The 25831-nt window shown below is 39.1% G+C and overlaps 1 protein-coding gene across 1 annotated transcript in view; it reads right to left on the bottom strand.

Moving 5' to 3' along the window:
- Positions 1-6560: 6560 nt before the first annotated feature.
- dennd3a (DENN/MADD domain containing 3a) overlaps positions 6561-25831 on the bottom strand; it is a 28588-nt gene continuing 9317 nt past the window's right edge. Inside the window, exons 5-30 of the mRNA XM_065470752.1 lie at positions 25313-25428; positions 25089-25219; positions 24869-24980; positions 24647-24766; positions 24462-24560; positions 24258-24377; positions 23679-23794; positions 22560-22715; positions 22336-22432; positions 22139-22242; positions 20474-20673; positions 20236-20395; positions 19884-20040; positions 19251-19473; positions 17368-17447; positions 16851-17030; positions 16563-16733; positions 15392-15521; positions 15120-15227; positions 12887-12984; positions 11162-11316; positions 10729-10795; positions 10579-10651; positions 10354-10472; positions 10118-10255; positions 6561-8814 (exon numbers count right to left, since the gene is read on the bottom strand). Coding sequence (XP_065326824.1) covers positions 8620-8814; positions 10118-10255; positions 10354-10472; positions 10579-10651; positions 10729-10795; positions 11162-11316; positions 12887-12984; positions 15120-15227; positions 15392-15521; positions 16563-16733; positions 16851-17030; positions 17368-17447; positions 19251-19473; positions 19884-20040; positions 20236-20395; positions 20474-20673; positions 22139-22242; positions 22336-22432; positions 22560-22715; positions 23679-23794; positions 24258-24377; positions 24462-24560; positions 24647-24766; positions 24869-24980; positions 25089-25219; positions 25313-25428 — 3425 coding nt within the window. The 3' untranslated portion in view covers positions 6561-8619. The remainder of the gene's footprint in view (positions 8815-10117; positions 10256-10353; positions 10473-10578; positions 10652-10728; positions 10796-11161; positions 11317-12886; positions 12985-15119; positions 15228-15391; positions 15522-16562; positions 16734-16850; positions 17031-17367; positions 17448-19250; positions 19474-19883; positions 20041-20235; positions 20396-20473; positions 20674-22138; positions 22243-22335; positions 22433-22559; positions 22716-23678; positions 23795-24257; positions 24378-24461; positions 24561-24646; positions 24767-24868; positions 24981-25088; positions 25220-25312; positions 25429-25831) is intronic.

Below are 25831 nucleotides of genomic sequence, written 5' to 3' on the forward strand. Positions count from 1 at the left end.
TACCATATACAACCTCAAAAGAACAACAACACATGGTATTTTGCACGTTCATTATTTATTTAATGAAAAGCTAAGCCAAAATGTAGAAGCAGTTTGCATGAAATTGAGTGCACACCATAATTCAGTAGATCGTAATACTGCCTTTAGCAGCAACAACTTGACGTAAATGGCCTGTATTTGTATAGCGCTTTACTTAGTCTGTATATGACCCTAAAGTGCTTTACACTACATTCAGTCATCCACCCATTCACACACTGGTGATGGCAAGCTACATTGTAGCCACAGCTGCCCTGGGGTGCACTGACAGAAGCGAGGCTGCCAGACCCTGGCGCCACCGGGCCCTCCAGTAGGCAACAGGTGAACTGTCTTGCCCAAGGACACAACAACCGAGACTGTCAGAGCCGGGGCTCGAACCAGCAACCTTCCAATTACAAGACGAACTGCCAACTCTTGAGCCACGATCGCCCCAAAACGTACTCGTTTTCTGTATGACTGTATGACTTTTCCAGTCTCTCGCATCATTGCGGTGGAAATTTGCCCCACTCTTCTTTAGAGCATTACTTTGAGTTCAATGAGAGATCCAGGGATTAGTTTATAAACAGTTCTTATAAAGTCCTCCACAGCTTTTCAGTCAGGCTGAGGTCTGGCTTAGACTGGTGCATTGGAACAGCTTCGATCATTGTCCTGTTGCATGCCCCAGTTTCAGTCAAGCTTTAGTTATTAGACAAACGGCCTCACATTTGACTCTAGAATACTTTGGTATAGCAGAGGAGTTCTTGATCAACTCAGCGACTGCAAGGTGTCCAGTTCTGTACACAGATCACCATCCCTCCACCACCGTGCTTAACAATTGGTTTTTGCCAATGTGCTGTGGGTGGTTTTCACCAAAATTGCTGCTGTGCACTTTGGCCAGACATCTTCACTTTGGTCTCATCTGTCCAAAGGACCTTGTTCCAGAAGTTTTCCAGAAACTTCCATGTTCCTTTCAGAGAGAAGAGGCTTTCTCCTGGCAATCCTTTTATTTTTTTTTTATACTTTATTTTTATTGAAAGTTTTATAATTTTGAAAATCTTTTCAAACAAGCCATTCTTGTTCAGTCTTTTCTCATTGTGCTGTCATAAACTTTAACTAACATGCTAATTGGGGCCTGTAGAATCTGAGATGTAGCACCTAGGTTTTTTGAAGTTTCTCTGTACAGTCTGAACTTGATGTCCACACACATACTTAGGTTTACTTAGTCATATACAGCATTTTGGCTTAGTTTTGTTAAATAAGTTATTTAATACGGTCATTATGTGTCATGCGTTTCCACAATTTTAACACCTGCTAAGAAGCACTTCAGCTTAATTATGTCCAGATACTTAAAACCTTAGAACTGAAAGAGGGTGTATTTTCTTTTGCAAGACTTTGTTTGACCCATGTTGTAGTTTGTTTGCTGATTAGATTTTTTATTCCTCTTTATTTCTGAAAAAAAGCACTTTCAGTCGACAAAACCAGCCCACAGACCTCCAGGTTTGGGTCAGTGCATAATGTATAACATCCTTGTATTAAAATCCAGTTTTATGAAGAAGAAAAAAAGAAGAAAATAAAGTGAACTGCTGGAAACCAGTTTTCCCTTATTTATTGTGCAGCCTAATAAGGAGCAGTTGGCCTCAAAACATTTCATTTGTTTTGGGTAATAAGTATGAAAAAGCTGGAACCCTGCAGTTTGTAAGTTTTAAATTTATTGTTTCAGTATTATTGCTTTTTTTTTTCTTTCCCTCTTTCATATAAAATTTCACATGCAAATGAGTGTGAGGACAAATATAGTGACAACAGCAACATAATAAAGGCAAAAGTGATGGTTAAAAAGAGTAAACAGAAATGTTAAATTTGCTCTCTCTCTTCATGGCTACAACATTAGGGGAAAACTCACACACCACAGCATCCCCTTGAAATCTGGACCTCAGATATAACAGATTATTTTTATGTCATTTCATTGATTATTGTAAGACCATCGTCTAAATTCTAGCAGTGTTAACTTTGGCTTCACTTTTTTGCTGAAAGGTCAAATTAAATAAGGTCCATATTCACACCTTTGGAAAGGTAAATAGACCTGTTGATTTGGGAGGGGAGGTTAGCAAAAGTGCTTATATATTAACATAATTTAGATACAAAATGATTGATGCCTCATTTTCTGTCAGGGACTTTTTAAACATGAAAAATCTAATCAAAAGGAAATTTCTCACAAAATCAGTAAAACTCATGAAGCTGACAAAACAATATCCATGGTTATGCGTTGCTAACTGTATCCCAGGATTTTCAGGGGACAAATTTCCTTTAAAAAGGCTCTGATACTACACTGTAATAAATGATGAACTACTGAGACATGCATTTTATTGTTGAATGCAACCTGCAACCCGCCCCCCATCCAAAAAACCACCCATTCTAATATACAGTAACATTTTCCCTCCTCAGTTTCCCTCATTTGTGCTTTTCACATTCATTCTTTCAAAAAGAAAAGACAGACACTGTGGTGCAGTGCTGTAACTCACACAGAGCCATTAGCTATATTTTATTTCTTTTCTGTTGCTGGAGATTGTTTTCCAAAAAGAAGTGTCATTATCATATTGCAAAGCTGTAAATCCATCATTTCACTTTCAGTTGTGCTTAAGTGCTGCAGACCAAGCAGATTTGAAGTTAGTTAAATTAGTCATTTGCAGTCAGCTGACTGGGGCTGCTAAAAAATAATATACAATTAAGCGGGCTGATTGAATCCTTGACATCTCATCAGTTATGAAAATTGCTGCCAGTTGAATCAATTAGTCAGCTAATCTATGGCTTGTTTACATCATTAACACCTTATAAAATGCAACATGTATATGATTGATTAAAACATAAACAGCTCTAAAAGTATCATGGTGCAATTGTAGCTTTAAAAAAGCAGCTTAAATTCTGTTTAAACTTAAGAAACCAGAGTTACTAAAACAAATACACTGTATTATTTTACAGGCGACTCCATGAGCAGAGCTCCCTTCCTCCAAAGTTTAACCCTCTGAGGTCAAGGTCGTCATCAACGACGACCCAAAAGCTGACCCCTAACCGTAACCATACTTAATTGAAGACATGCAAACATGATGCTTTTAGAAATAATGTAAATCGATTTTGACTTGTGCCAGTTACAATGACGACTTTCTTTGGGAACTTGGAAAGAAAAAGTATGAAAATATATAATCTGATAGCACAGAGCTGGGGTGTTATCACAAATGATGATTTACACCTCAGAGGGTTAAAAACAAATGGCAGAGTACAAAAACGTGAAGGAAATCTGTTCAAATACTTTCCAAATATTGATTGCTTGGCTGTAAATTTAAAAATCTATAAATATCACCTCCTGTGACTTGCGAGGCTTCACCTGTTCTTATTCTTATCAAAAATGATCTTAATCTACAGTAGTGTTAGATTAACAGAGATCTGACTGATGCCAAGGAATCATCAGGAGTGCAGCTCTAAAAATATCGTTGACGTGACATTAATTTATAATCTTCTGTCTTACCCTTGAGCAGGCCCCATATTTCTTTTATTCTTTAACAGTCTGTCAGAACCTGCACGAGCACATAGCCATAAACCATCAATTGACATTATCTGCAGTAAATCTATGTACAGTTTTCAACAACACGTCGGCAGCACAAATCACTGTTGTAGAGTCTGTTCATGTAAAAGAGATGAACTCTGAGATTTCTGAAAAGATAAGTCCCAAACTCAAATTCAGTGAAAAAATTAAACCAGTGAGTCAGTACTGTAAAGGTTTTTCCTGTGAATGCATGTTTTAAATATTGTACTCGTTGTAGTCATTATTAATAAATGTGTATAAATAGGTCCCAACAGAGGAGCTATTTACTTCTGTTTGAGTGAAGTTTGCAAAAACTAAACCGACTAGTTGTTACAGAAAACGTAAAATCACATCTCGCTTGAACTCTATGACCTGCTGTATCTCAAGACCCCATTTTTAGACTCAAAAATGCTGTTTTGCTAATCTTACTCTGACTTATGTGGCTCTGCATAAACGCTGTTTACATGTTAAAGCAATGTAAGTTGTCTGACATGAAAAAATATTGTCCCACCCTCAAAGCAGTGTTTTCTTACTGTTTTAAAGTGGACAATGGTCAGCTGGCAAAAATTTCTGCTGACCATTGAACTGTTGTCTGTTCAAACCACAGACTTGCAATCCAACGTCAACATTTTTTTGCAGCTGTCCCATATATACAGAACATGTCGTCCCCCCTGAAACCCACAGCGTGAAGACTAAACACAAGACAAGGAACTCAAGGAACGGGTTATATTCTTTACAAACAGTCACTTAATATGTTTATACTGTTAATGATTTCAATAAGCAAGGGTACTGAAAATGCCCCTTTTCCATGTACAAGGTGCCCAAGCTAAATCTAGAACCAGTTCCACGCATTCGCACTGACAAAACTACAGTTAGCACAAACGTGTTGGGCCCAGCTATGAATTGCTGACTCAGCAGTTATGTTCTTTCCACAGAAATGTGCTCAAGTTATCCTGCCTAACGCTGTGTAGCATTCAGTTTTCATTTCCTTTGAAATGCAGGCTGGTTTTCAAAAGGCACAAATGGCTCTGCATCAGCACTGCATCGATGGGGAAACAGGCCAAAGAGAGATCATATTGCCACTATATTAGCATCTCTTTATTGGCTCACTATCAAATCCAGAATTGAATTCAAAATCTTTCTCCCTATATGTAAAGCCCTGAAGACTTTAAGCTATCAAAGACCTTACACTATCATATTTGTTATATTATCATGTTATTATAGAGCACTTCGCTCTCAGACTGCATGCTGGCTTGTGTTTCAAAAAGCTTTGAAGAGCCCCTCTCCAGTAGACCCAGCTCCCAAGGTGGATTCAGGAGACAGACGCCTTGTCTTCTTTTAAAATTAGCCTTCAAAATTTCTTTAACCCGGGCTTAACCCTTGCTGCTGTAACGCTTCTATGGGCTCAGGCTGCTGGAGTACTCCCTCTTTATCACATGCGGTGCATTTGCTGTGTATGCCACATCCACATGCACGTCCACATTTTCTCTTCTTCCTGCTGCGGTTGCAGTTTACCGTTTCTCTTTCTCCCCACTCCAGTCAGCCGATGCAGGCAGCTGCTCCACCCTGAGCCTAGATCTGCCGGGGCTTTCTTCCTCTTTAAAGGGAGTTTTTTCTCCACACTGTTACCAAATGCATAGTTGTGTAGACTTTTTAATATAAAAAATAAGGTATCTTGACATTAATCGTGTGTTTTGATGCTGTATAAATTAAACTGAAAAGAAGGCAATTAAAAACAACAATGGAACATTAAGGACATGAGTCATTATGTTGAAGGGTGCTGTTTGGACAACAACTACAGAGATATTGCCTATTTTATATACAACAGAGTTAAAAGAAGATGAATAAAACATGCATGTCAGCATTAGCTGATACATTCTTAATAAAGGCATGAGGAACTTCTCTATAGCATTATAGCACAGACTACTGTGCCTTTGTACGTTAAAGTGCAGCACAAACAGTAGTTGTGTTTTCCTGAAAGTAAAAGTTTATGGATTAAAGGAAACTGATTAAAAGCTGCAGGAGGCACAGAAAACAACTTATCATGTACTGTGCTGAAGCATTAGTGGACCTGCATGGTGAGAGATTAACAGCTGCTTATGGCTTTATGTTACAAAACAATGTCAAACACACACACAAATACAACTGCACACAAGTGCATATAACACAGTGTTCTGAGTATTAGAAAGGATTTTCAGAGAAGTCTTGTTGTAAAAACACCTTGGCAAACTCCACAGGGAGGTCATTCACATAACAGCAGCCCTGCAGGGATTCAGTGTTTTGCTCAAGGACACTTGAGCAGGGTGGACCCAGTCTGTTGTAGCTTTGTTACTGCAGGTCTCCCACCCTGCAGCCTAAGCCGGGATTGAGCCAGGAGTCAAATAGCCTCTTTGTTTTCTGCACAGTTTTACACTGCAGACCTGAAATTATCAACCGGTTTCTATTCTTTTAATTTTGGAGTAATAGTTGCTGGTTGCATTTTTGTCAGTGTGATGAGTTTATATTTATTGCAATAAAAATAAATTCTACGCCAAGTAAACCAACTTAAATTGGTGATTGAAAATTAAAATGCCATTTATACTGATTTCAAACGTTTTACAAGCAATTATTAGTTCACAGGGGAAACAAGCAGGTTATGTGTGCCTGAACTGTGTTAATGTTGCTAACTCTAAACTATGAACCTCCACTTCATCAAGGCTCAGGCTTTACCCAGTATGAACTTGGTATCAAATTGCGCCCTCTTCTGACAAACTCTAGAAAGTGCAAAATAAACAGTTTTGCAAACAGTATGCAGGTCGAGGTTTGCGTAGTAACAAATCATTACACTGGTTAGACGACAAAGCCAACTGAACTAATAGAGCAATAGTTTGTGAGTCAGAGAAACCACTCAGGATTTATCAGCAAACAGCATGTTTTATTATTTTGATTTAGTTCAAAAGAAAGAAGCGAAGTCAGAGGAGTCTTAAACTGTTTTGCATTAAGTATTTATTGTTGTCCATCCTGTGAACCATCCTGCTAACTGAGCAGAAAGTAAACTGAAGCTTCGGTTTGCTGAGAATAAAAACAGACTTGAGGTTTCCTTTAATAAGTGTCCTGAATGTCAGTTTATAAAAAAAAAAAAAAAAATCACATAAGGATCATAAAGAGAATATGTACATTTTCATGCTTGTGCAAAAGCAAAGGTTGCAAAGGTATAAATACAATGGCTGAGTTGTCATTTGTTTAATTTACAATATCGTCATGTGTCGCAGTTATATACAGAGTATAATTACAAGAGTAAAGGATAAGTTTAACCTCCAGTTTGAACCTCAGATGACAAAATGTAAAAATAGTTCTGTGAACCAGAAGTATCCCACTGATGATGAAGTTGGCTTTAGTTTTATAATACACTTAATAAACACTTAAAACTCTTAATGTTCTCTATGTGTGAGACACTTTCTCCAGTTCCACTAAGTTAATATAAATAATGCTACTATTAAAACAACACCGAGTTGAAAGCCATCTTAAAATGATCAGAACACAAAAATCACAAAATATAAATATATTATAACATGTGTGAAACATTTTATAGCCTCTGGTTTTGATTTAACCTAATAAATATCTGAATGTTTAATATCTGTAAGGCACCGTGTGAACAGGAATTTTGACCTTTCGGTTGGTTAATCTTCTTGAACAGCAGCGTGCCAAAGACAAAACTGTTAAACTGCTCTGAAAATAAACAGGGACTAGATGCCTCCGTGCACTGAGCATGCTCGAGGTCTAATGCTGAAGTCCAAGTTTGTATGCCAAGTTCAACCTGTAGATCAAAACGATGCAGCGTTGTGACACAACTTCCTATTTGTCGTTGGTTTTGATTGGCTATAATAGACTAAAAATCTTTGGAAAAGAAAAAAAAATCTATACAATAACTTTGGTAAAGCTTGGTTTGCAGTCCACTTGTGTGAATTCTGGATAAAGTTTATGGGGAAAATCTAATGTGGTAGATTTTTTCAGCTTGATCCAAAGAAGCCCAATGCTAACTCATTTGTAATTTGTCACAAACACAAGTCCAACTCTGACCTTCAAGTGGCTACATTGTGTTAAAAACTCATTTAAAAACAAAAACAAAAAAAACAATAAAATGAAATAGGTTCCTTCATTTACCCATTCTCCACCTGCTTGCCAATTTTACGGGAAATTGGCCAGTTGGTTTCTACATAATCCTCCTGATAGAGGGAAAAACTACAAATACATAACTTCCTTCACAAAGATTTAAAAAAAAAATTAAAAAAGGAAAAACTTTGTCCAACAATGGAAAAATATCTCTTACCGTTGACATACTGTACAGTTAGTCCCTATTTTATTACCTGTGTTCAAACATATTCCAGCTGCTGCAGATCCTCTGACCCACACCTGAGTGTCGATCACAAGTTTAAGCCCAGTTCCCACCATTGCGTATCATCATATTTCCTGTCCATTAAAGCATCCCCTCCATCAAAATAACCTTCCATCGGGGCTTTCCCACTGTGATGGTGAAATCTTCAACCGCAGTTTTGTTTTCGGGGTATTTTGACTCCTCTGAGCTGCAGACACTAACGTCAAAAACACGGTTGGAGGTATGGCTCAGTCACACGCTGTTACCACATGTGTGTTCACACTTACATAAACACTAAATGTGTTCGAAACCTTCATTAAAGTGAACTTTGGTGCATTTTGGATTGAAAAATTATCCAGCAGAACATGAGCTCACTTTCCCTGTTTCAGTCTTGAGTTTTCCTTCATTAAATGATAAAATAAGTTCTGTTAGTATTTCTAATCTTAACTTCATAGAAGACAGGAGAAGCTGCCCGGGTTGGTCATGCTTCATGTAAACTTTGAGCTTCTTTGCATTCCTTCATATCCCGGTGATGCAGATTGCTTTTCTCCTTGCTGTGCTTTCCAAATATGGATCTTCCCTTCATTTTCCAGGATTTGTTTGAACAGAGGGAATTCAGTGAGAACTTGCACTCTGACTATAAAACATTCCTAATTTCAGTCCTTCTGCCTCTTTACTCCACCTTCCAGATGGCGATCTTCCCATCATGTTTTCCAGCTCCACTGAGGACGTAGCGGTCCTCAGCTGAGCACAGCCCTGTCACTTTGTCGGTATGGCCGTGAAGCTCCTTCAGGACCTGGTACCGCTCTGTGTCCAGGATGTAAACCTTCCCTTTGGTTGAACTGCGACCCATGCCGCCAACCCACACCTACAAAGCCAAGAGGTTAGTTAATTCGGTTAAATGTCAAATAGTTTCTCAAGCATCAGTTAAGATTAACATTCGTTAACAACCGGGGGAAAGTGGGGTAAGATGAGCAGGTGGGGCCAAATTGATGCTAAACAATTATACACTAATTTTTCCGTTTTTGCTAGCAAAGGAGCAGTCTTAGATAACGTATTAAAGTTGACGCTGTCACGTGACATCACGTGTCACAGCTGAGACCAAAGTGGAGGCGCTTAGCTATAATGCACAGGTGAAAACTACACACAGCATATGAGCACAGACACCTCATACCAACTGTGAAGCATGGTGATTTGGGCTTGTTTTGCGTCACCAGGACTTGGGTACCTTGCAGTCTTTGCAGCTGACCACGAAATTCTATGTATGCCAAAGTATTCCAGAGTCAAATGTGAGGCCCTCAGTCTGACAGTTAAAGCTTAGCTGAAACTGTCGTGCACCAAAACAATGATCAAAGGTGTCGCCATGTCAAAGCCCAGACCTCAATCTCACTGAAATGCTGTGGTGGGACATTAAGAGAGCTGCCAGCAAATGAATGACCTGCAGGAACGCTATAAAGAAGAGCGGACCGTTTCCCCTCGCTTACCCTGTCACAGTGAGATAAGCTTTAGCCTCCAAAACGTTTGCTTTGTCAGCAAACATTTTGGGCTACAGTTGTCCAAGTAACCTTCATGTCAATTGCAGTATCCAATCACTGGCAGTTGTTTCAATCAGCTGTCCTGAACTTGAGAAATGCTGAACTTAGAAACCACCCACTTTCTGTTTCCAACAATTATTTTGCCCAATTTTTCTTGAAGTCGCTGAATGTCATTAACTTTTTATGGTGAGTGGATGGGGGCTTTAGGTGGATGGGGCTTTGCTCCTCATAAGGGCAAGTAGACTGAAGGACCCCTTTATTTGTGCCTTATATTGTTTTTAATGATCTGCTTCTGCTGCTATGGTTTGAATAACAGCTAAGATCCTGAACCCGCATTATACCCATTTTATTCATGTGTTGTATTCATGATTGAAAGGTTAACTTCACTGAAAATTTTCTTACATTGCCCCACTCTCCCCTAAGCTCACTGTTACAACTAGTTAACTTCTCTTAGAATTTAACAAATTAAAGAAGGACTAAAATAAATAAAAATAAAACAAAAACATTGTATTTTGAATGTACAAATGTGAAAAATTAGCACTTCTGAGGCTCACTGATTATCATATTAACATCAACCATAAAAATAAGAATATTTTCCATATTGCTCTGTACGTGTGCGTGCGTGCGTGTATTAACCTGGTTTTTAACTTTAATTATGCAGTAGCATCCGGTGCAGTCCTGTAGGGTGATGCGGTGGAACGGTTTGCTGCAGTCTTTAATGTGCCAAATAGACACCTCGCCAGAATCTGCACACACACTCCACATTTCCTCCCGCTGACACAAACACATCAGGTGAAACGGGGTCACTCTTACAAAATGAAAATACATGTATTAAAGAAAAACAATATTAAGAGCAAAGTGTGTGTTTGTACCTCTGGTAAGATCAGAGCACAGCTGAAAGTAGTTGTGGAGCCTTTTTGTTGTTCTGGTAAATTCATGCAACGTTTTAATGAACCATTCCTCCACACCTCCATTATCCTGTCTCTGGAGCCTTAAACCAGACCAGAGAGAAAGAGGGAAAGAGCGGGTATTCAGGTTACATCATCAAAGTCTCAGATTTTCCATTTTTCCAACTGTCCAGTGTGAAGGAAACTTACAACACCAAAGCGTGCCGCTGCAGCTGTAAATGGACTGCAGACGGTCGCAGGAGAGGCGGAAGTGCTTCTTCACCTGAAGGAAAAGGAAAAGTCAAAAAAGCTGAAAGAGAAATGCAAACAGCTGTGAACAACGGTTGATATTAAACTAACCTGCAATGTGGAGACATCCCACACCATGACTGTCCCCTCTGCACTGCAGGAGTACGCCACCTTTTGGCTGAAGAACAAAGCAGGCTGGTAAGATTATTTTTAATGTACATTTCAAGAACAGAGTGGATTAGGCACAAACATTTCCATTCCTTGAATACAACTTTAATTACCTAACAATAATGATAATACTGCTGAAACAACCAGTCGACTTATGATATTGTTATTCATCTGAATACGAATAGTAGACAAGTTCAAGAAATTCATCAAACAAATTGAATGCTTTTATATTGCTGAATGCTTATTTGCTGTTTTTCTTAACTTTCCCAACTACAACATACATCTGCAAGCTGTACAAATTGTGCCAAAATATTATTTTTTTTGGGGGGGGGGGGGGGGGGGGTGTATTTTTGTTGTGGCTGTTGTTCTGCGTTACCTGTATTTGTCTTTGTCGACCGCCAGTCCGGTGACCTCTGCCCTGTGCTCAGTCAGCTGTCTGTTACACACCATGGCCACTATGCTGATGATGTAGATCACAGAGTCCTCAGAGCCCATCCACACCTGATCTTTGTCAACCTCCAACATGCAGTTCTGAAACCAGAAACATGTTTCTGAGCACGAGTCCACAGGTATTACAACAATTTCAGCTTTACACATTTTTTATCTGGAACTTCAACATTTTCTACCTGGGTAACAAAAAAAACCCAACAACTCAATCAATTAATTCTAAAGCTCCTTTCAGCTGCTCCCATAGTCACAATGGGGTCGCCACAGCGGGTGTCTTTGCATATTTAATGTCAGAAGCTCTTCCAGTTGAGCTGCTAAGAGCTTCATGCAGGACGCAATACTCAGCATGTCCACTAGGTGGCAAAATTGTTCTAATAAACTACTGAAACACTACCTGACAAGCATTACTTCTAATATCAAGTACCTTGATGTTTACAGAATGTGCAAATAGATTTGGAAGTTACAGCTAATAATTATGAATAGAAAAAATGTATAAATTACTTCGTCTGCAATAATTTCATGATATTTTCTCAACAGCTGTTTTCACGCTGCTGGTGAAAGTTAGAAATCGTCATGCCAGTGTTTTATAAGTGAGCTGGTGGTGAAAGAGAAAACATACTCCGCCCATCTCTGTCTCACACCTTCAACATATTTCATGTAACTGAACTGCACAGTTGAAGTAAAGGTTAGACTTAAGAAGTGTCTTAAAACCTCACAAATCCTTTCTCCTGGAGAAAATGTTTATGAAGCTCGACCACTGGCTGGTGCTTTCAACCCTTCAGCCAGCTATCACTGGAAAATGATTTGTTCTTTGAGGGAATGTAAAGTATTCAAAACACACCGTGGATTCCCTATAAACACGCGATTTCATGTTGAAAGATAACGTTTGAAGTGAAGCCAGAGAAGGAGAAACAAAAACCACTTAATATGTACCTGATGTCTGTGGCGTGCTTATCTGCTGCTTTTTGGGGTCTTTTCTTTTGATTTTCATGGATAGCACAGTGTAGTGCAGTCTATGGCACTGTTGTCTCACAGCAAGACAGTCCCAGGTTCAAATCCACTGACCAGCTGGTCAGTGGATTTGAACTGTGTGGAGTTGGCAAGTTTTCCCTCTCCCTCCAATACTCCAGCCTCCTCCCACAATCCAAAGACATGCAGGTTAGGCTAACTGGTGACTCCACGTATGAATCTGGTCATGAATGCCTGACTGCCTGTGTGTTTTAGCCCTTAGCCAAGCAACCTGTCCATAGCGTACCCCTCCTTTTTGCCTTGTCACATCTGGGACAGGCATCAGCCAACCCATATAACTGAATAAAAATATTTTCATGAATAAAAATAAAATTGTAACTGTGTTAAGAGTGGACCTGCAATGCTCATTTCCAGCTCCATATTGTATTTACATTTACGTTGGAGCTTAACTGTTGTAGTTCTAAAGTTTACAGTTTAAAAAAATCAATTTCATCCGTTGTCTTAAACAAGATGTTTTAGCTTTCTTCTGATTGGTTGCCCCTTCGAAATAAAGTTTTGAACGGCAGATGGGTGAAGGCTTTGTGCTGATAACCCGAGTCATGCACCAGACGTTAAGTAAAAATGTCTGGAACCAATCATTTAGAGCAATCTGAGCCTGATTGTTCATTTCATGTATTCCTCTCACCAGTCTGGCATTCCCAACATGGCAGGTGTGTGTGAGGGACCAGCTGGAGGCATCAAACACCATCACCTTCCCCTTATTTACCGATACCCATAATTGACCTGAAATAGAGGAGAACACACACACACACACACACACACACAGTTTATCAGTTATTTCTGAACACCCTATCATTACATGTGACCTGCAGTGAATATTACTTTTACAGATTTCTATGTCTTCTACTCCAGTAGCTACTTAGGAGTTTTCTTTCAGCAGTGTGAAGGGAAACACTTCATGTCAATGTTATTTTGCAGCTCGACTCCACCCAACCAACCCAACGGTCAGATTTCTCCCAACGGATTCAGCACTTTTAAAAAATGCCCCAGCTCACAGGGAAGACAAAAAAAAGTAACATCCTGTGTTTTTACTTCAAGGAGCAGAAAAGGGCAGTGGAACAGAAGGAAAGAGGACTTATGAAGTGAAAAAGTTATAAAAAGAAAAAAAGTGTGGTGAGAACAGAGGGGAGAGGAGAGGGGGTGTGAACCGGATCTGTGCCAGGAACTCAATTCAGTGACCTATATTCAAACCGGAGAGGGAGAAAGAGTCCGAGAGGGCTGGGGAGGGAGGACCTGAATGGCCAGATTTGTTCTTTTTCACCAGCAGAAACCCCAAAGAGCAGCAGACTGCTACAGAAGAACTGAAATGTGTTTGTTAATGTGTGGATCACTGAGTGTGACTGTGCATGAGTGTGCTAGTGGCGGGGGTTAGTCTGCCACCAGCATGTATTTAAGTGGACCCAGATGGCTGTCTGCTGAAGGCCACTGAATGGCTCTGTGGATCTTTTTTTAAAGCTTTTCACTCACGGTCTTCCTGCCACGTAATGTGCCAGGCTGTCGGTGCCCCAGGATAAAAATCAAGGATGCAGTAAACAACAAAGGCCACAAATATTAACCACAATTCATAGGTGACACATTAAAGGAAGCAAAGAAATAAATAAACCACAAACTACAAGAAGATAGTTTCACTTCCTTGGCAGTTACTCTTCTATTGCTTTACACTAATATAAGGATGAATATCATTAAAAAAAAAAGATATTCTATGTTATTTAATGTTTTTCCCGGTGTGGTGGAACGCACAGTTTACTGTGTCTTCCTAGCCGTTTAAATCAGGTGACTGTGAAGGCCATAAAATGATCTGCATTCTCATCAAATCACTCATCCCTTTGGCCTGCCAGGATCAAGCCGCCAGCCAACAACAGTCCACAGGTCACATCCAGACAGAGACTTTTATTACACAAACTCTCTCTTCCCCTTGTTTACAGTCAACAACTAATTAGGACAGAAAAAAAAGCCCTAAAGTAATTACTTTTTAAAAAAAAAACCTTCAGCAGTCCTTACATTTCTTCATAACTTTTGTCAGTGTCTGTTCTTTATACTTCCTTTTAGAAAGAAGTAGAGTCTGCAATCGTTTTTTTTTTTTTTTCAAAATTGACACAATTATGAGGGAAAAGAAGTACCATGAGATTTTTACACTCTGAAAAATTAACAGCTTACTTTTTCAGCATGACAATGATCACAGACATACTGCCAATGCAATTCAAGCAAACCTTGAAAAAAACAAAAACACATTTGCACACCCTCAGTCATGGATTGGCCTCCCCAGGACCCAGACAGCCCATACAGCCATTACAACTGCAGTTTTGTAATCACTATGTAAAGCACTTATCCTGTGCTTTCCTCTGATTTCACAGCTCACAATAAAAAGAAGACCGTCCACATATTTATGACCATTTATTTAAGAGATTGAGGAGAGGTTTCCTTCCAAGCATGTTTTTAAATATCTTGCAATTCCTTTTGCTGTTTACTGTAATATGAGACCGGGGAGGAAGTGTGGTTGAGAAACTTTATTGCATCTGCATGTTTTTTATGTCAGTGTGTGCCACAGTGATGACAGATAAACTCCAGGTTGGTTTTTTTTGTGCATTAGTCAACATATATGTCAGTGCATGTGCGTTAGTGTCACAGTTAGATTGGGAAATTGCTCTGCTGCTCCAAAGAGCCAATCACATCATCGACTCCCACAATGACCAATAAAAAAGGGGAAGAGGCTGAAACTTGTTGTAACAGTGTTGATGAGAAATGGTGGAGAAACTGCTCGTTTACGGGACACATTTAAAAGCTGTGTGTGTGTGTGTGTGTGTGTGTGTGTGTGTGTGTGTGTGTGTGTGTGTGTGTGTGTGTGTGTGTGTGTGTACCTGATGTGTAGAGAAGAACATCCACAGCCTGAGGTGAAGCAAGTTCCAGCGAAGGGTTAATTTTGTGCTTTAGTATCTCTGCAGTTGTCTTGGGAACCATCATCGGGACTGGAGACAAATCAAAGAGAAGCAACTAACCTTAACCAGGTGGTGAAAGCACAAACTCAAAGTGAAAGATTACTGTAGTCTCGATGAGTCATCAAGTTTCCAAACGAGCACAGTTTTATTACGCAAATAGGTCCATAACCATAACAAAGCACATCTTTCTCTACCTTCCATCTTGATGCGGTCAAAGTAAGCCAGCTTAGAAGCAGCGTAGATAGCCTTGCTGCTCTGAAGACTTCCCACTACAGCGTCCATTAATAAGGCATTGGTCAGAGCTTGCTGCATGTACTGAGGGTCCTGAGAGAAAGATTTATAGAGAGACAGAATTTTTTGTTAAAAAAAAAAAAAAAAGCATTAGAAGTCAATGCTTATGGTTACGATCCTTATACTTTTACAAAGTTTGTAGAATACAATTTCGGCTGGTGTAAATGCTCACTAATGTACTTTTGACTGATGTTCAAGGTCAACCTCAAAAAGCCAGGTGCCATCACCAGACCAGACATACATACAACAGTGGTTAAGGGATTTTTTTAATAATAAAAATGAATGAAAAAAAAAATGCTGATGTCACAAAGGAGAAAAAAAAAATATACCAGGATAAATAGTCATCATGAGTCATACTCTCAGACTTAAAAGGTGTATACAGCAATGGCAATCCATCTCAGAGGTCATACATATATTTCAGTCTTCATAATGCATTGACCAATCAAATCAAGTCAAATTAAAGATATATGGTCACTCTTTTTCAGAATGACTATATCTTAGTTTACTAAATGTTTTAGATTTATGGTCTCAATAAACTTATCACACCCAAAAATACTTATATTGACATGATATACAAATAGGACAAGCTGTAAATATAGGCAATTAAAACTGAAATAATCAACGATCAAACAAGATTTACATGTGACTAAGCAGTGCTGTAGATGTTTATCCTGTCAGACAAGTTGGACAGTCATCACAGGCTGCCTGACTATAGAAACTGACAATCAAAGGAAGTGAGAAATGATAACATTTTAAATAAAGAGAAGAGAACAACAGTGAGAGGGGTAAATGTGACAGACAGATATTTTACAGTTACATCTTTTGGTTTCACAAAGGAAACCCCCTGTGTTTGTTCAAGTGTGCCTATTTGTGTTCATGTATAACTGAGGGAATTTCAACCACTCCCTCACAGAAACTGACACACACTCAAACTGATGCCTGAATAAACACGAGGTATGAATAATAAACGAGCAAGGTAACTCAATAAATTAGCCTTTTTCCTGATGTATCTTTTCATTTTCCTCTATGATCCCTCACAGCAACACTCACACAGCCTCTTCATCACAGATTTACCTTGTGCTGGTCAGCTGTGAAGCGCCCGGCCCACATCTCTTTGACCATCAGGTTCCAAAGCTCAGTCTCCGTTTTCAAATTAGCTTCAAAAGCTTCCTTCCTTCCCCGGACACGAAGCTTCAGGCCTGGGATTCGCAGGAGCATGAAGGGAGCTGAGGACACCTTTACTTCCTAAAAGGAAAAACAAAAATACACAAAGACGGCATCAATGTAGATTGCTGTTTCAAGTCTTATCTAACTGGGCAGAGCTGTATTTGTATCTCCGGTTTTCACTTCTTTTAATCTCACCTCTAAATCTCGGTACTGTGCCACCTCCACATATCCTGGCCGTCCATCCGTGAGCAGGAAGAGCCGTCGCTGAGTCATGGCGATTTTCCCCACTCCGCGGTTCGTCTTTACTGAAGACGACACCTTGAAGACGCACTCGTTGGCCTCAATGTGCTCCAAAACAGATGCTGGCAGACAAACCTTCAGATCAAACGAATACAAAAGGCTGCATAATGTGCCAATTTGTTCAATTACAATCTAAACTATTGAAGCTGGTTTCTGCCACTGAAAAAACAAAAGCATCTTTTGCCATCCATAAGTCCAAAATTTCAGGTTTTTAATCTCAGAATTTTGAGTTACCACCTCATAGATCTGAGAAAATAATTCAAAATAATTGTAATTATTTGAATTTCAAGAAAATAAACTGAAATTTTAACTTAAAGAATGGCACTTTTTCCCCATTTGCAGAAACAAAACTTAATAGTAGGTTTATCATTTATATTATAATCTACACATTAGTGTAAAGTACAGTACAGACCTCTTGTGCCTCAGCCTCAGTCTCCTTCCAGATGGTGTAAAAAACCCTGAACAAATCTGGACTGACCTGCTTCTGATGACCTGCATCAAATAAACACACACTTTCAAAACAACAGTTTGTGGATAGTAGGTCTGATATATAAGTATCAGACCTACTTGGTCTGCAACAGTTTTAAATTTTAAACCTCATTTAATAAAAAATAATCAACTTTATTTGTGCAGAATTTATCAAAATCACTGTTATAAACATATCAAACAAATACCTAAGATACATATTAATATATGAATAAACAGGAAGGCACGATGAAAAACAATAGTTGGTTAAAATTCATAAAACACCCAGGATCAAATCCAAAAATGTGTTTCATCCTCAAGCAAACAAGCTATAAGTGGCTCTATTTGTGTTTATCATATCTATAATATTTCCTCAGACTATAGCAGATATTCTAAAAATGTTCTAATGTGATTATGTTCTTAAAAAAATAATTTTAAAGAGTCAGTCAGCCATGATTTACAGTAAAACATTAAAATGTAGACGTGGAAATATCATCAAAGCTGGCAATTTGCACCTTTAAGTAAATATGTTGCAATTAAAACAATTAAGAGTAAAATAAAAAGAAACTTAACATTTAAGAATAAAGAATAAGTCTTTAAGTTGTCATAAACCCAGAATTGTGTCACAAACTCTCATAAACAGGCATCTGCTTACTCTCTGAGTCAGCTCTGTTTCTCTTTCTAAGCATGCCTGCAGAGTGAGCGACTGGAAGTTGCAATCCCTACTGTACTCCAACAATGGCCACATACAGTGCATCGCCTCTGTGCACCCCCACACCCAACCAACCACCCAGAAAGATACGAAACTATGTTCTCACCCACTGAATCCCACACAGTCACCGCCTGACTGCCTTTTTCATTTAACATCAACGCTTTCGTAACACATTCTAAAATTACTACATAACCATGTGTTATGTTGTAGTAATTTTTATATAAACACCACTTTTTTAAGTGACTATACACAAAACAGGAACTTATATTAGGAAACAGTAATTATAATACATTTACAATGCAAAAGGAGATCCAAATCCTGTTGATGTGACTCTGAATCTTATCCTCCGCAGCGAAAGTAGAAAGGAAAACCTGACATTAGCCTGTCATAACCTCCAACAGGATGTTATGACAGAAAAAAAAGAAAAGAAAGAAGGCGTTTTCCAAAATCCCAGTGTGCAGGCAAAGATAAGTTCTCACTGTAAGCTTCCTTCCTTCTTTTCAATCACATATGTTTTGCAAAAGCATCAGTTTTTCTCCCCCTTTCTTAGTGACACCCTTTCCCAAATTATTATTACTACTGGAACTGAAAATCTTTACTACACACGCCAAAGCTTTAATATCTAAAACCAACACAAGAAATCTTAGCTAACATGAAAGTCGTCAGATCAGGGACTGTGGAACTACTTGCACCTTGTGAACTGATGTTTCTTTTACTGAAAAAGTCACCTCTGTTCCGACTGAGAACACCTCGAGTATGTGCAAAAAGTAAACAGCAAATAAAAAGAGGTCATAGGGCAACGAATGCCCAGTGAAGCTCTGGTTATGCCTTCAAAGCTGCACAGCAAATCCTTCAAGAAAGAGTGAGGTAATGTTTAACCCGAAGAATAAATATTTGCTTGGAAAAAGAGAGGAAGAAGGACAAGGACACAGGAAATATCCTGTGAGTGTGTGCGTGCTTTACCAATTCTGACACGCTTTAGTGAGAGAGTACAAAGCAGTCTCTCACTTATATGCGTAACGTCTTGTCCCTCCCCCGGAAATTACGTGTAATTCAAATAAAAAACCTGAGACTTCTCACAGCTTTTAGGGTAATTGGTCAAATAAATAAGTACCTACCTACAGTTAGAGCATCAAAGAGTCTCTGAATAGTTCCTTGGTCTTTAACAATGCCAGACTCCTGGACACATTTCACAAACTCCTCAAGCTGCATGTATTTTGTCGGCAGCTGGAATCTCTTTATGGCGCCTTCCTCGTGCCCGTTTCCACAGCCCGCACGTTCCCGCTCCTGGTCCCTTTTGACCCGACTGATAAGCCGTTTGAGTTCGGCCTTCCTATCCGCCTGTCGGGACATTTCAACATTATGGCAGAGGCCTTTGTTTGTTTATTTAACTGTCAGTAAGATTACACACAAACCGCTAAGATGGACTTCATTTAGACTAGAAGGTAAGGTGGAAGCAGTGGACTTGCCCTTTTTTGCACCGAAAGTCATTATTGTTCAAATAATCTGCAATCACCTACTTATCCTGTGATGAGAAACTGAGTTGCTGGCATGATATTTGATGCTGTTAACACCTCACAATCTTACTGAGGGCAGTTTGTAAAGAAAGAAGAAAACTATGGTTACTTAAACACAAGTATATTGTGTTTAAGTGGCTAAAGATGTAATTAACTAAGGTGGTTCTAGGCAACAGGGTTTATATCTGCAGGGAGAGTACAACACAGTTCCCAGTCATGACAACCTGAACTGACCTGTAAACGTTCAGACTCTGGTAGGGAGTCCACCAAGGACTTAACCATATGAGAGGGAAAAATATCAGAGTCTGTCTTGTACAGACTCTGGAAGTCCTCTAATGCATCAAGACGCCTGTTGGACACAGTGTTTACCAAACCACGCAGATAATGGTACCTGAACAGAGAGATGGATGAGATGATTAGTGATCTGACTCTAAGGTTCAGATATTGTTAAAATGACTTACAGACAGAAAACTAAAATCAATAATGTATTGAAGAAATAGTAATAATAAATACATGAACCCATTTCCTTGTACATTTTTATAAATTTTTACTTTATATGACATTTCAGCTTTCTTCGTTCTTGTACCTGGCCAGTAGAGCAGACTCTTCCGGTGGTGTAGCATTAATAGCTTTCCCCAGTGAAGCAATCATGTCAGAATAATAGTTCTGGACATAGTGGTAGGCCAGCGGAGGAGGGAATTCTGGAAGACGGAAAACTTTCACTGCTTTCTTGGGGGACTTTAAACCTGAAGGGAGACAAACAAAATTAGAAACTGATTGCTACTTGGCTAAATCACTTTCACTTTTCCTTAACTGGGACTGACCAATATCAGGTGTCATCTTCCTGCAGACTGTTCTGGGACTGATGACGGGTAAAGTTTCACTGACAGACTGCACCAGATTTGGCAGGCTGGCTCCCAGCCTTTTGCTCAGCTTGTTGTCAGGGCTGGCGTATGTTTTGTAGCCAGACCTGGATAGCTCAGACATAGGAGGACGCCGGGGAGACTCCGTCATTCCACGATTCCTGAATAGAAAAATGATTGAGGCACAGATTGTGTTTTTTTTTTATGGTTGGTGATGACAACAAGCAGGTGAAAGTAATTGAATCAGACAAATCTATTGTCTGATTCAATTACATGCATTTTTAACATGTCATTTACAATATTTACGACTGTAAAATCTCTATAAACAAACATCTGAATGAAAAAAAAGTCTGTAGTCTGAGTTTTACTGACCAATCATGCTTCAGCTGGCTTTGGTTGCATACTCTGTGCAAAACAGCAAAAAAGTCCTTTTTTGCTAAAAAATCTATTCTGACATAGCTGTTAATCATGTTCTATTTATTTGTCTTTTATGGTGTTTTATTTTCTATTTATATGAATTTGTAAACTATGACCAAGGACAGAAGAGGAATTTTTGGCCAAGAAATCTGTTGCCTGCACTGGAAGCTTCTTATCCCCAGAGGCCAAATCAGCAAACTAGCTGACAAGTTACATGACGACAGTAAAAACATCTCCAAAGCAAACTATTCTAATGAAAATCCTGATTTAATGACAACTGCAACCAGCACTGGAACAAATGCATGACTGCAACAAAAGTCATTCAATCTAGTTATTCATTATGAGTTTCATGAGTCATGAGCACCTTAGCTCTACCTTCTCAATCCTACCCTTTGTGCGCTTGTTTTGTTAAATGATTATATTTTTAGGGCAGCAAGTAAGAACCATTTAATCTCTTTTTTAATTTTATTAGATATTATAACCCCAAATGCACACCTTATAGTCAAAAACCCCAAGCAGATTTATATAAGACTTACATTGTCTGACCAAGACAAGAAGTCAGTGAAATGTAATTTACTGAAATAAAAGATCAGTATTAGCATGTAAGATGACATTCACTATTATTTTATATCAATTTTGTGGTCCTTTTGACCAGTTTCAAAAATTTGTATGATTTGACTGGTCCTCATTCAAAGAGAGTGATGAAGGGCTGAAATACTTTAAAACAGTCTTTACTTATAATGATTTATTTTTCCCCCTTTGGCACAAAAAGCTAAATAAATTACTAAAAAGCACTACATACAAAGGCTATTCATACACTGGTATCTGCACAAAATTTTACAGCATGTGGGTCACTCTAGCAGTTAAAAAATGCAAAAATCTACATTTTACAAACTCACCCAGAGTCACTCTTCCCCCCCAAAACACAATTAATGATATTAATAATGTACTGCCAAAATAGCTGCTGCTCGTTTAACAGGTAGAGCAGCTCTGAAGTAATCTTGGATTCAGTTTCAGCCTCAGTATATTGCAAGGAGTACAGACAGGAAAATGCTGAGTAATGACTCACAAGTAAATTACACTAAGACAGTGGACACCTGCTGTACCTGTTTGAGAGCTACCACCTGAGATTGTTTGACGAAACGTGTAATGTTGGAACTGATTAACATTCACACTGAAACCAGTGATGACATCATGCTCTTATCATACCTGTGCATGAGATTACGTGTGTTCTGCTCCATCCGGCTGAAGGTGTCCCATTTCCTGTTTAGCCGGTCACGCAGGAATGAGTGGAAGATGTGAGTTTCTAATACCTGAGATAGCAACAAAGAGAAACGCATAAGAGCAGTTAGCGTTTTTGTGTTTACCAGTGGGCACTTTTTTAGTTTGTAGAAGTGGGAGTGTACCTTCTTGTAAAACAACTGGTCTGCTGGCTCCCTGGTTCTCAGAAATTCCTCGCTGTTAAAAACCCTGTGTTCATGGCTTAGGAAGTCCTGCACCCCACTGACAAAACCATCCATATACATGGAATTGAAGCAAAGAAAGAGAGGGAGAGTGATAAAATGATTTTAAATATACTCAGTTTGTATAATAGTAAACATTTATTTCTATGACATTTGCAAAGCTCCACCTGAAGATGTTGACCACCAATTCTAGGGCGATATTTTGTATCTGTGTGTTGAGCCGTCTCTGCCAGTCTCTGCGTTGGGATCGCAGAGCATTAGCATCGGTTCCAGCTGCGAGATGGCACAGCTCCAGGTCAAAATGAAGCTGCAGACTCTCTGCCCTGCACACAGACACAGACACACATACATCCCAAATATGTTAAAAAAAAATAAAAAAAATAAAAGGACTTCATTTAAAATTCACTGCCTTTGTAATTTGATTTAGGCAGTTTTGAGGGCAGCAGTTGTAACTTTTAGTTCAAAAGCTGATGTGATTCGAGCTGAAAGGGTTGCATGCCAAGCCTCAGTTTGAACATATAATGCTTCTCTCTATAAACAGGCATGTTATGCTCATTTTTAGCTAGGGTGACCAGATGTTGCTGTTTATGCGGGACTGCACAGAATTTTTATTTCGTGTCTGTCCCACATTTTGAAAAGGGAAGGCTTTTTGTTATAATCAGAAAAATGTTAACCAGCCTAATGCATACTCATTAGGATAAAAAGCTTCTATCTACATAGCAAGAGACATTGAAATAAAATATATTTGTCCTGTTCTTACTAAATGACAAGCCACCAACATGTAGAATTTATTGTATTTTTATTTTTAAGTTAAATATACCTCTTAGCATTGTTGACGTGTCCCACTTTGTCCCACACAAATTCCTGCATATTTAGTTTGTTGGGATCTGGTCACTCCATTTCCAACTCCATATTCTTATTTTAGAGCAGCTTAACATTCTAAACAGGCCCTTTTTCATCTTATAATGTCCATCTGCCTGAAATAAATGGTTTTAACTACTGTTCCTTAAGGGCCTCTTTCTCCACATCTACTTTCTTCTGATTGGCTGCCCCCTGGCCAATGCTTCCTGTTCAGTGCCAAACTGATGTCAGCTTGACACAACTGTCAGAAACAAAATGTTGGCTCACAGGGATTGTGTTGACATTTGCGGATCTAACTTACTGAAATCTAATAAGAGCACCAACACTATAAGAGTACACAAAATAAGTAAAAGCATAATAGTTCCTTTTATTGTCACAGTATCAATTAAGCAGTCTACTTTTACATTGAGGTACATGTTTGTTACCTTGATGTAAAGCTCTCAGCTGCAACCAGAGGGATAGCAGGCAGGTCAACTGTTTCACACCACGATGTCTGAATGCTGCCATCATCGATGTTCACAAGAATGAGGTCTTCTGTCTCCTATTCCCACAGATGAGCACATACAGACGCATATATTGTAGGTACAATCGGTACAGTAGAGTACAATCCAGCCTAACAGAAGATCTCAGTCTGACAAACAGACTGCCTCTGTAGAATATGTGGACTCAGCTTGAATAAAGATTAATACAGTTGAGAACAAACAGCTATTGTTGGATGCTGTATGTGAGCTCAACCGAGACAATTTACAAAGAAAATTTTAATTTATTATTTATTTTCTTCAAAGCACGTCTATTAATTACTGTAAAGGTTATTATAAGCTTAAGCTAAAATCCCCAAATATTTAAAACACCACTTCCTTAGATAAGAAAGGTTTCCACGATCTATCTGCTGTCAGCAAGGAAGGAAACCAAGAGTGTACTCCCTCATTATGGTTTTAAAAAAAGCACACATAGACACAAAAAGCCTAATGTTTAAACGCTGATAACGAAAGCATTGTACTTACTGCAGCAACCTCTTCAAAATGACTGATGTGACAGCCCATGAGGAAGGCAGTGGGAGCCATTATGAAGTCCAACATTCCTCTCGCTAAGACGGGAACATAAGGCTGCTGCCAGGACAGAGGCTGAAAGAGAAAACACGGCTAAAATATTTAGGAATGAAAAATAAGTCAATATGGGCACTTTAACACGATGTTCTTTACACTAACCTGGAGGTACAACATCAGACACTCTGCAACGAGAGTGAGTCTGGCCCAGTCATAGGAGAACAAGACCAGTCGCTGCTCTTGGAGAAGGCAGGACAACACCTGAAGAGTGAAAAAAATACTTAGGATCTCATATTTTCTGTGATATTTAAATGCTAAATGGAATACCACGCTGCCATATGCAGTACCTGGAGCAATACGGTGTGAGTAAAACAGAGGAAAGGCAGATGCAGGTCGATGTCAACAACAGGACTGTCCTGATCCTCCCTTGATGGAAGATATACTTGAAGAGGACGAAGACTGAAAGACTAACAAAGAGAAGAATTTTACTATAAGGATCTATCAGAGCTGTCTGAGACAAAGACAATAAGGTGGAGTTATGTGATGGAGAAAGAAAAGTTTTTCCTGACCACATGCAGCTGTCCAGGAGGGGGTAACGGCACGAGGGACAGCTTGGCTGAAAACTCCTTCACTGTCTCCTCAAAATCGGCTTGTCTTGCAGTACGCAGCTGGACCAGGAGACTGAGAATGTGCAGGCAGGAGGCCAAATGAAAGATTAATTTAAATGCACAGAGTAAAACACAACCAAGGTCAAGGTTATTTATCAACTGTATGTTCAAAAGAAGTTACCATGACAGGCTATCTTTCAGGGCATTGTAGTAGGGGAACTTGGAGATGATACACACAGCAAAGGGTGCGTAGAAACGTGCTTTAGTTGAGCTTCCCCTGTGACCGTTCTGGAAGACACCTTCCTGACAGGACTGACACAAAAGGAAGCAAATGAGTAATACTGATTGTCTGCACCGATTAGTCCTAACATGTCCTTCTGTTAAATTGAGAGTATGCGTTTGTACCGGCACAGCTCTGTAGTATTGCACAATGACTCCATGGGTTCGGTTCCCAAACATGTCAGTAAAAACCAGGAAGTGATAACTGTCTTGTTTCTGCTCACTGGCTAACTCAAGACCACCTAGATGAGAAAAAAAAAAAGAAGATATTTTAAGATTATGCCACACAACAAAATGCACAGATGCTCGTTAATTTAATCCTACTGTCAGTGTCTCCAAGAGACAAAGCAATAAGAGTGGAAACGTTCTGGCTGCCAGTGGAAGTGGCTATATGCAAATGCAATTTCATAATGCCTCTAAACCTAGATTAAAGAGCAGGAAAATGGGACTTCTAATGCTCGACTGTGCAACACATGATAATAAATTTTCAGATTCTTGATCTTAGACTGGAAAAATGCATCTAAGCATGATGGTCTCTAGTTAAGTAACACTTAACTAGAGAAAGAAAGAAGAATACCTGGCATTAGTAAAACCATACCAGTCTAGATACAGTCATTGCCTAAGAATAGATTACTCAAGCAACAG

Source organism: Pelmatolapia mariae, linkage group LG22 (assembly GCF_036321145.2).
Source record: "Pelmatolapia mariae isolate MD_Pm_ZW linkage group LG22, Pm_UMD_F_2, whole genome shotgun sequence".
In the NCBI taxonomy this organism is placed as follows: Eukaryota; Metazoa; Chordata; class Actinopteri; order Cichliformes; family Cichlidae; genus Pelmatolapia; species Pelmatolapia mariae.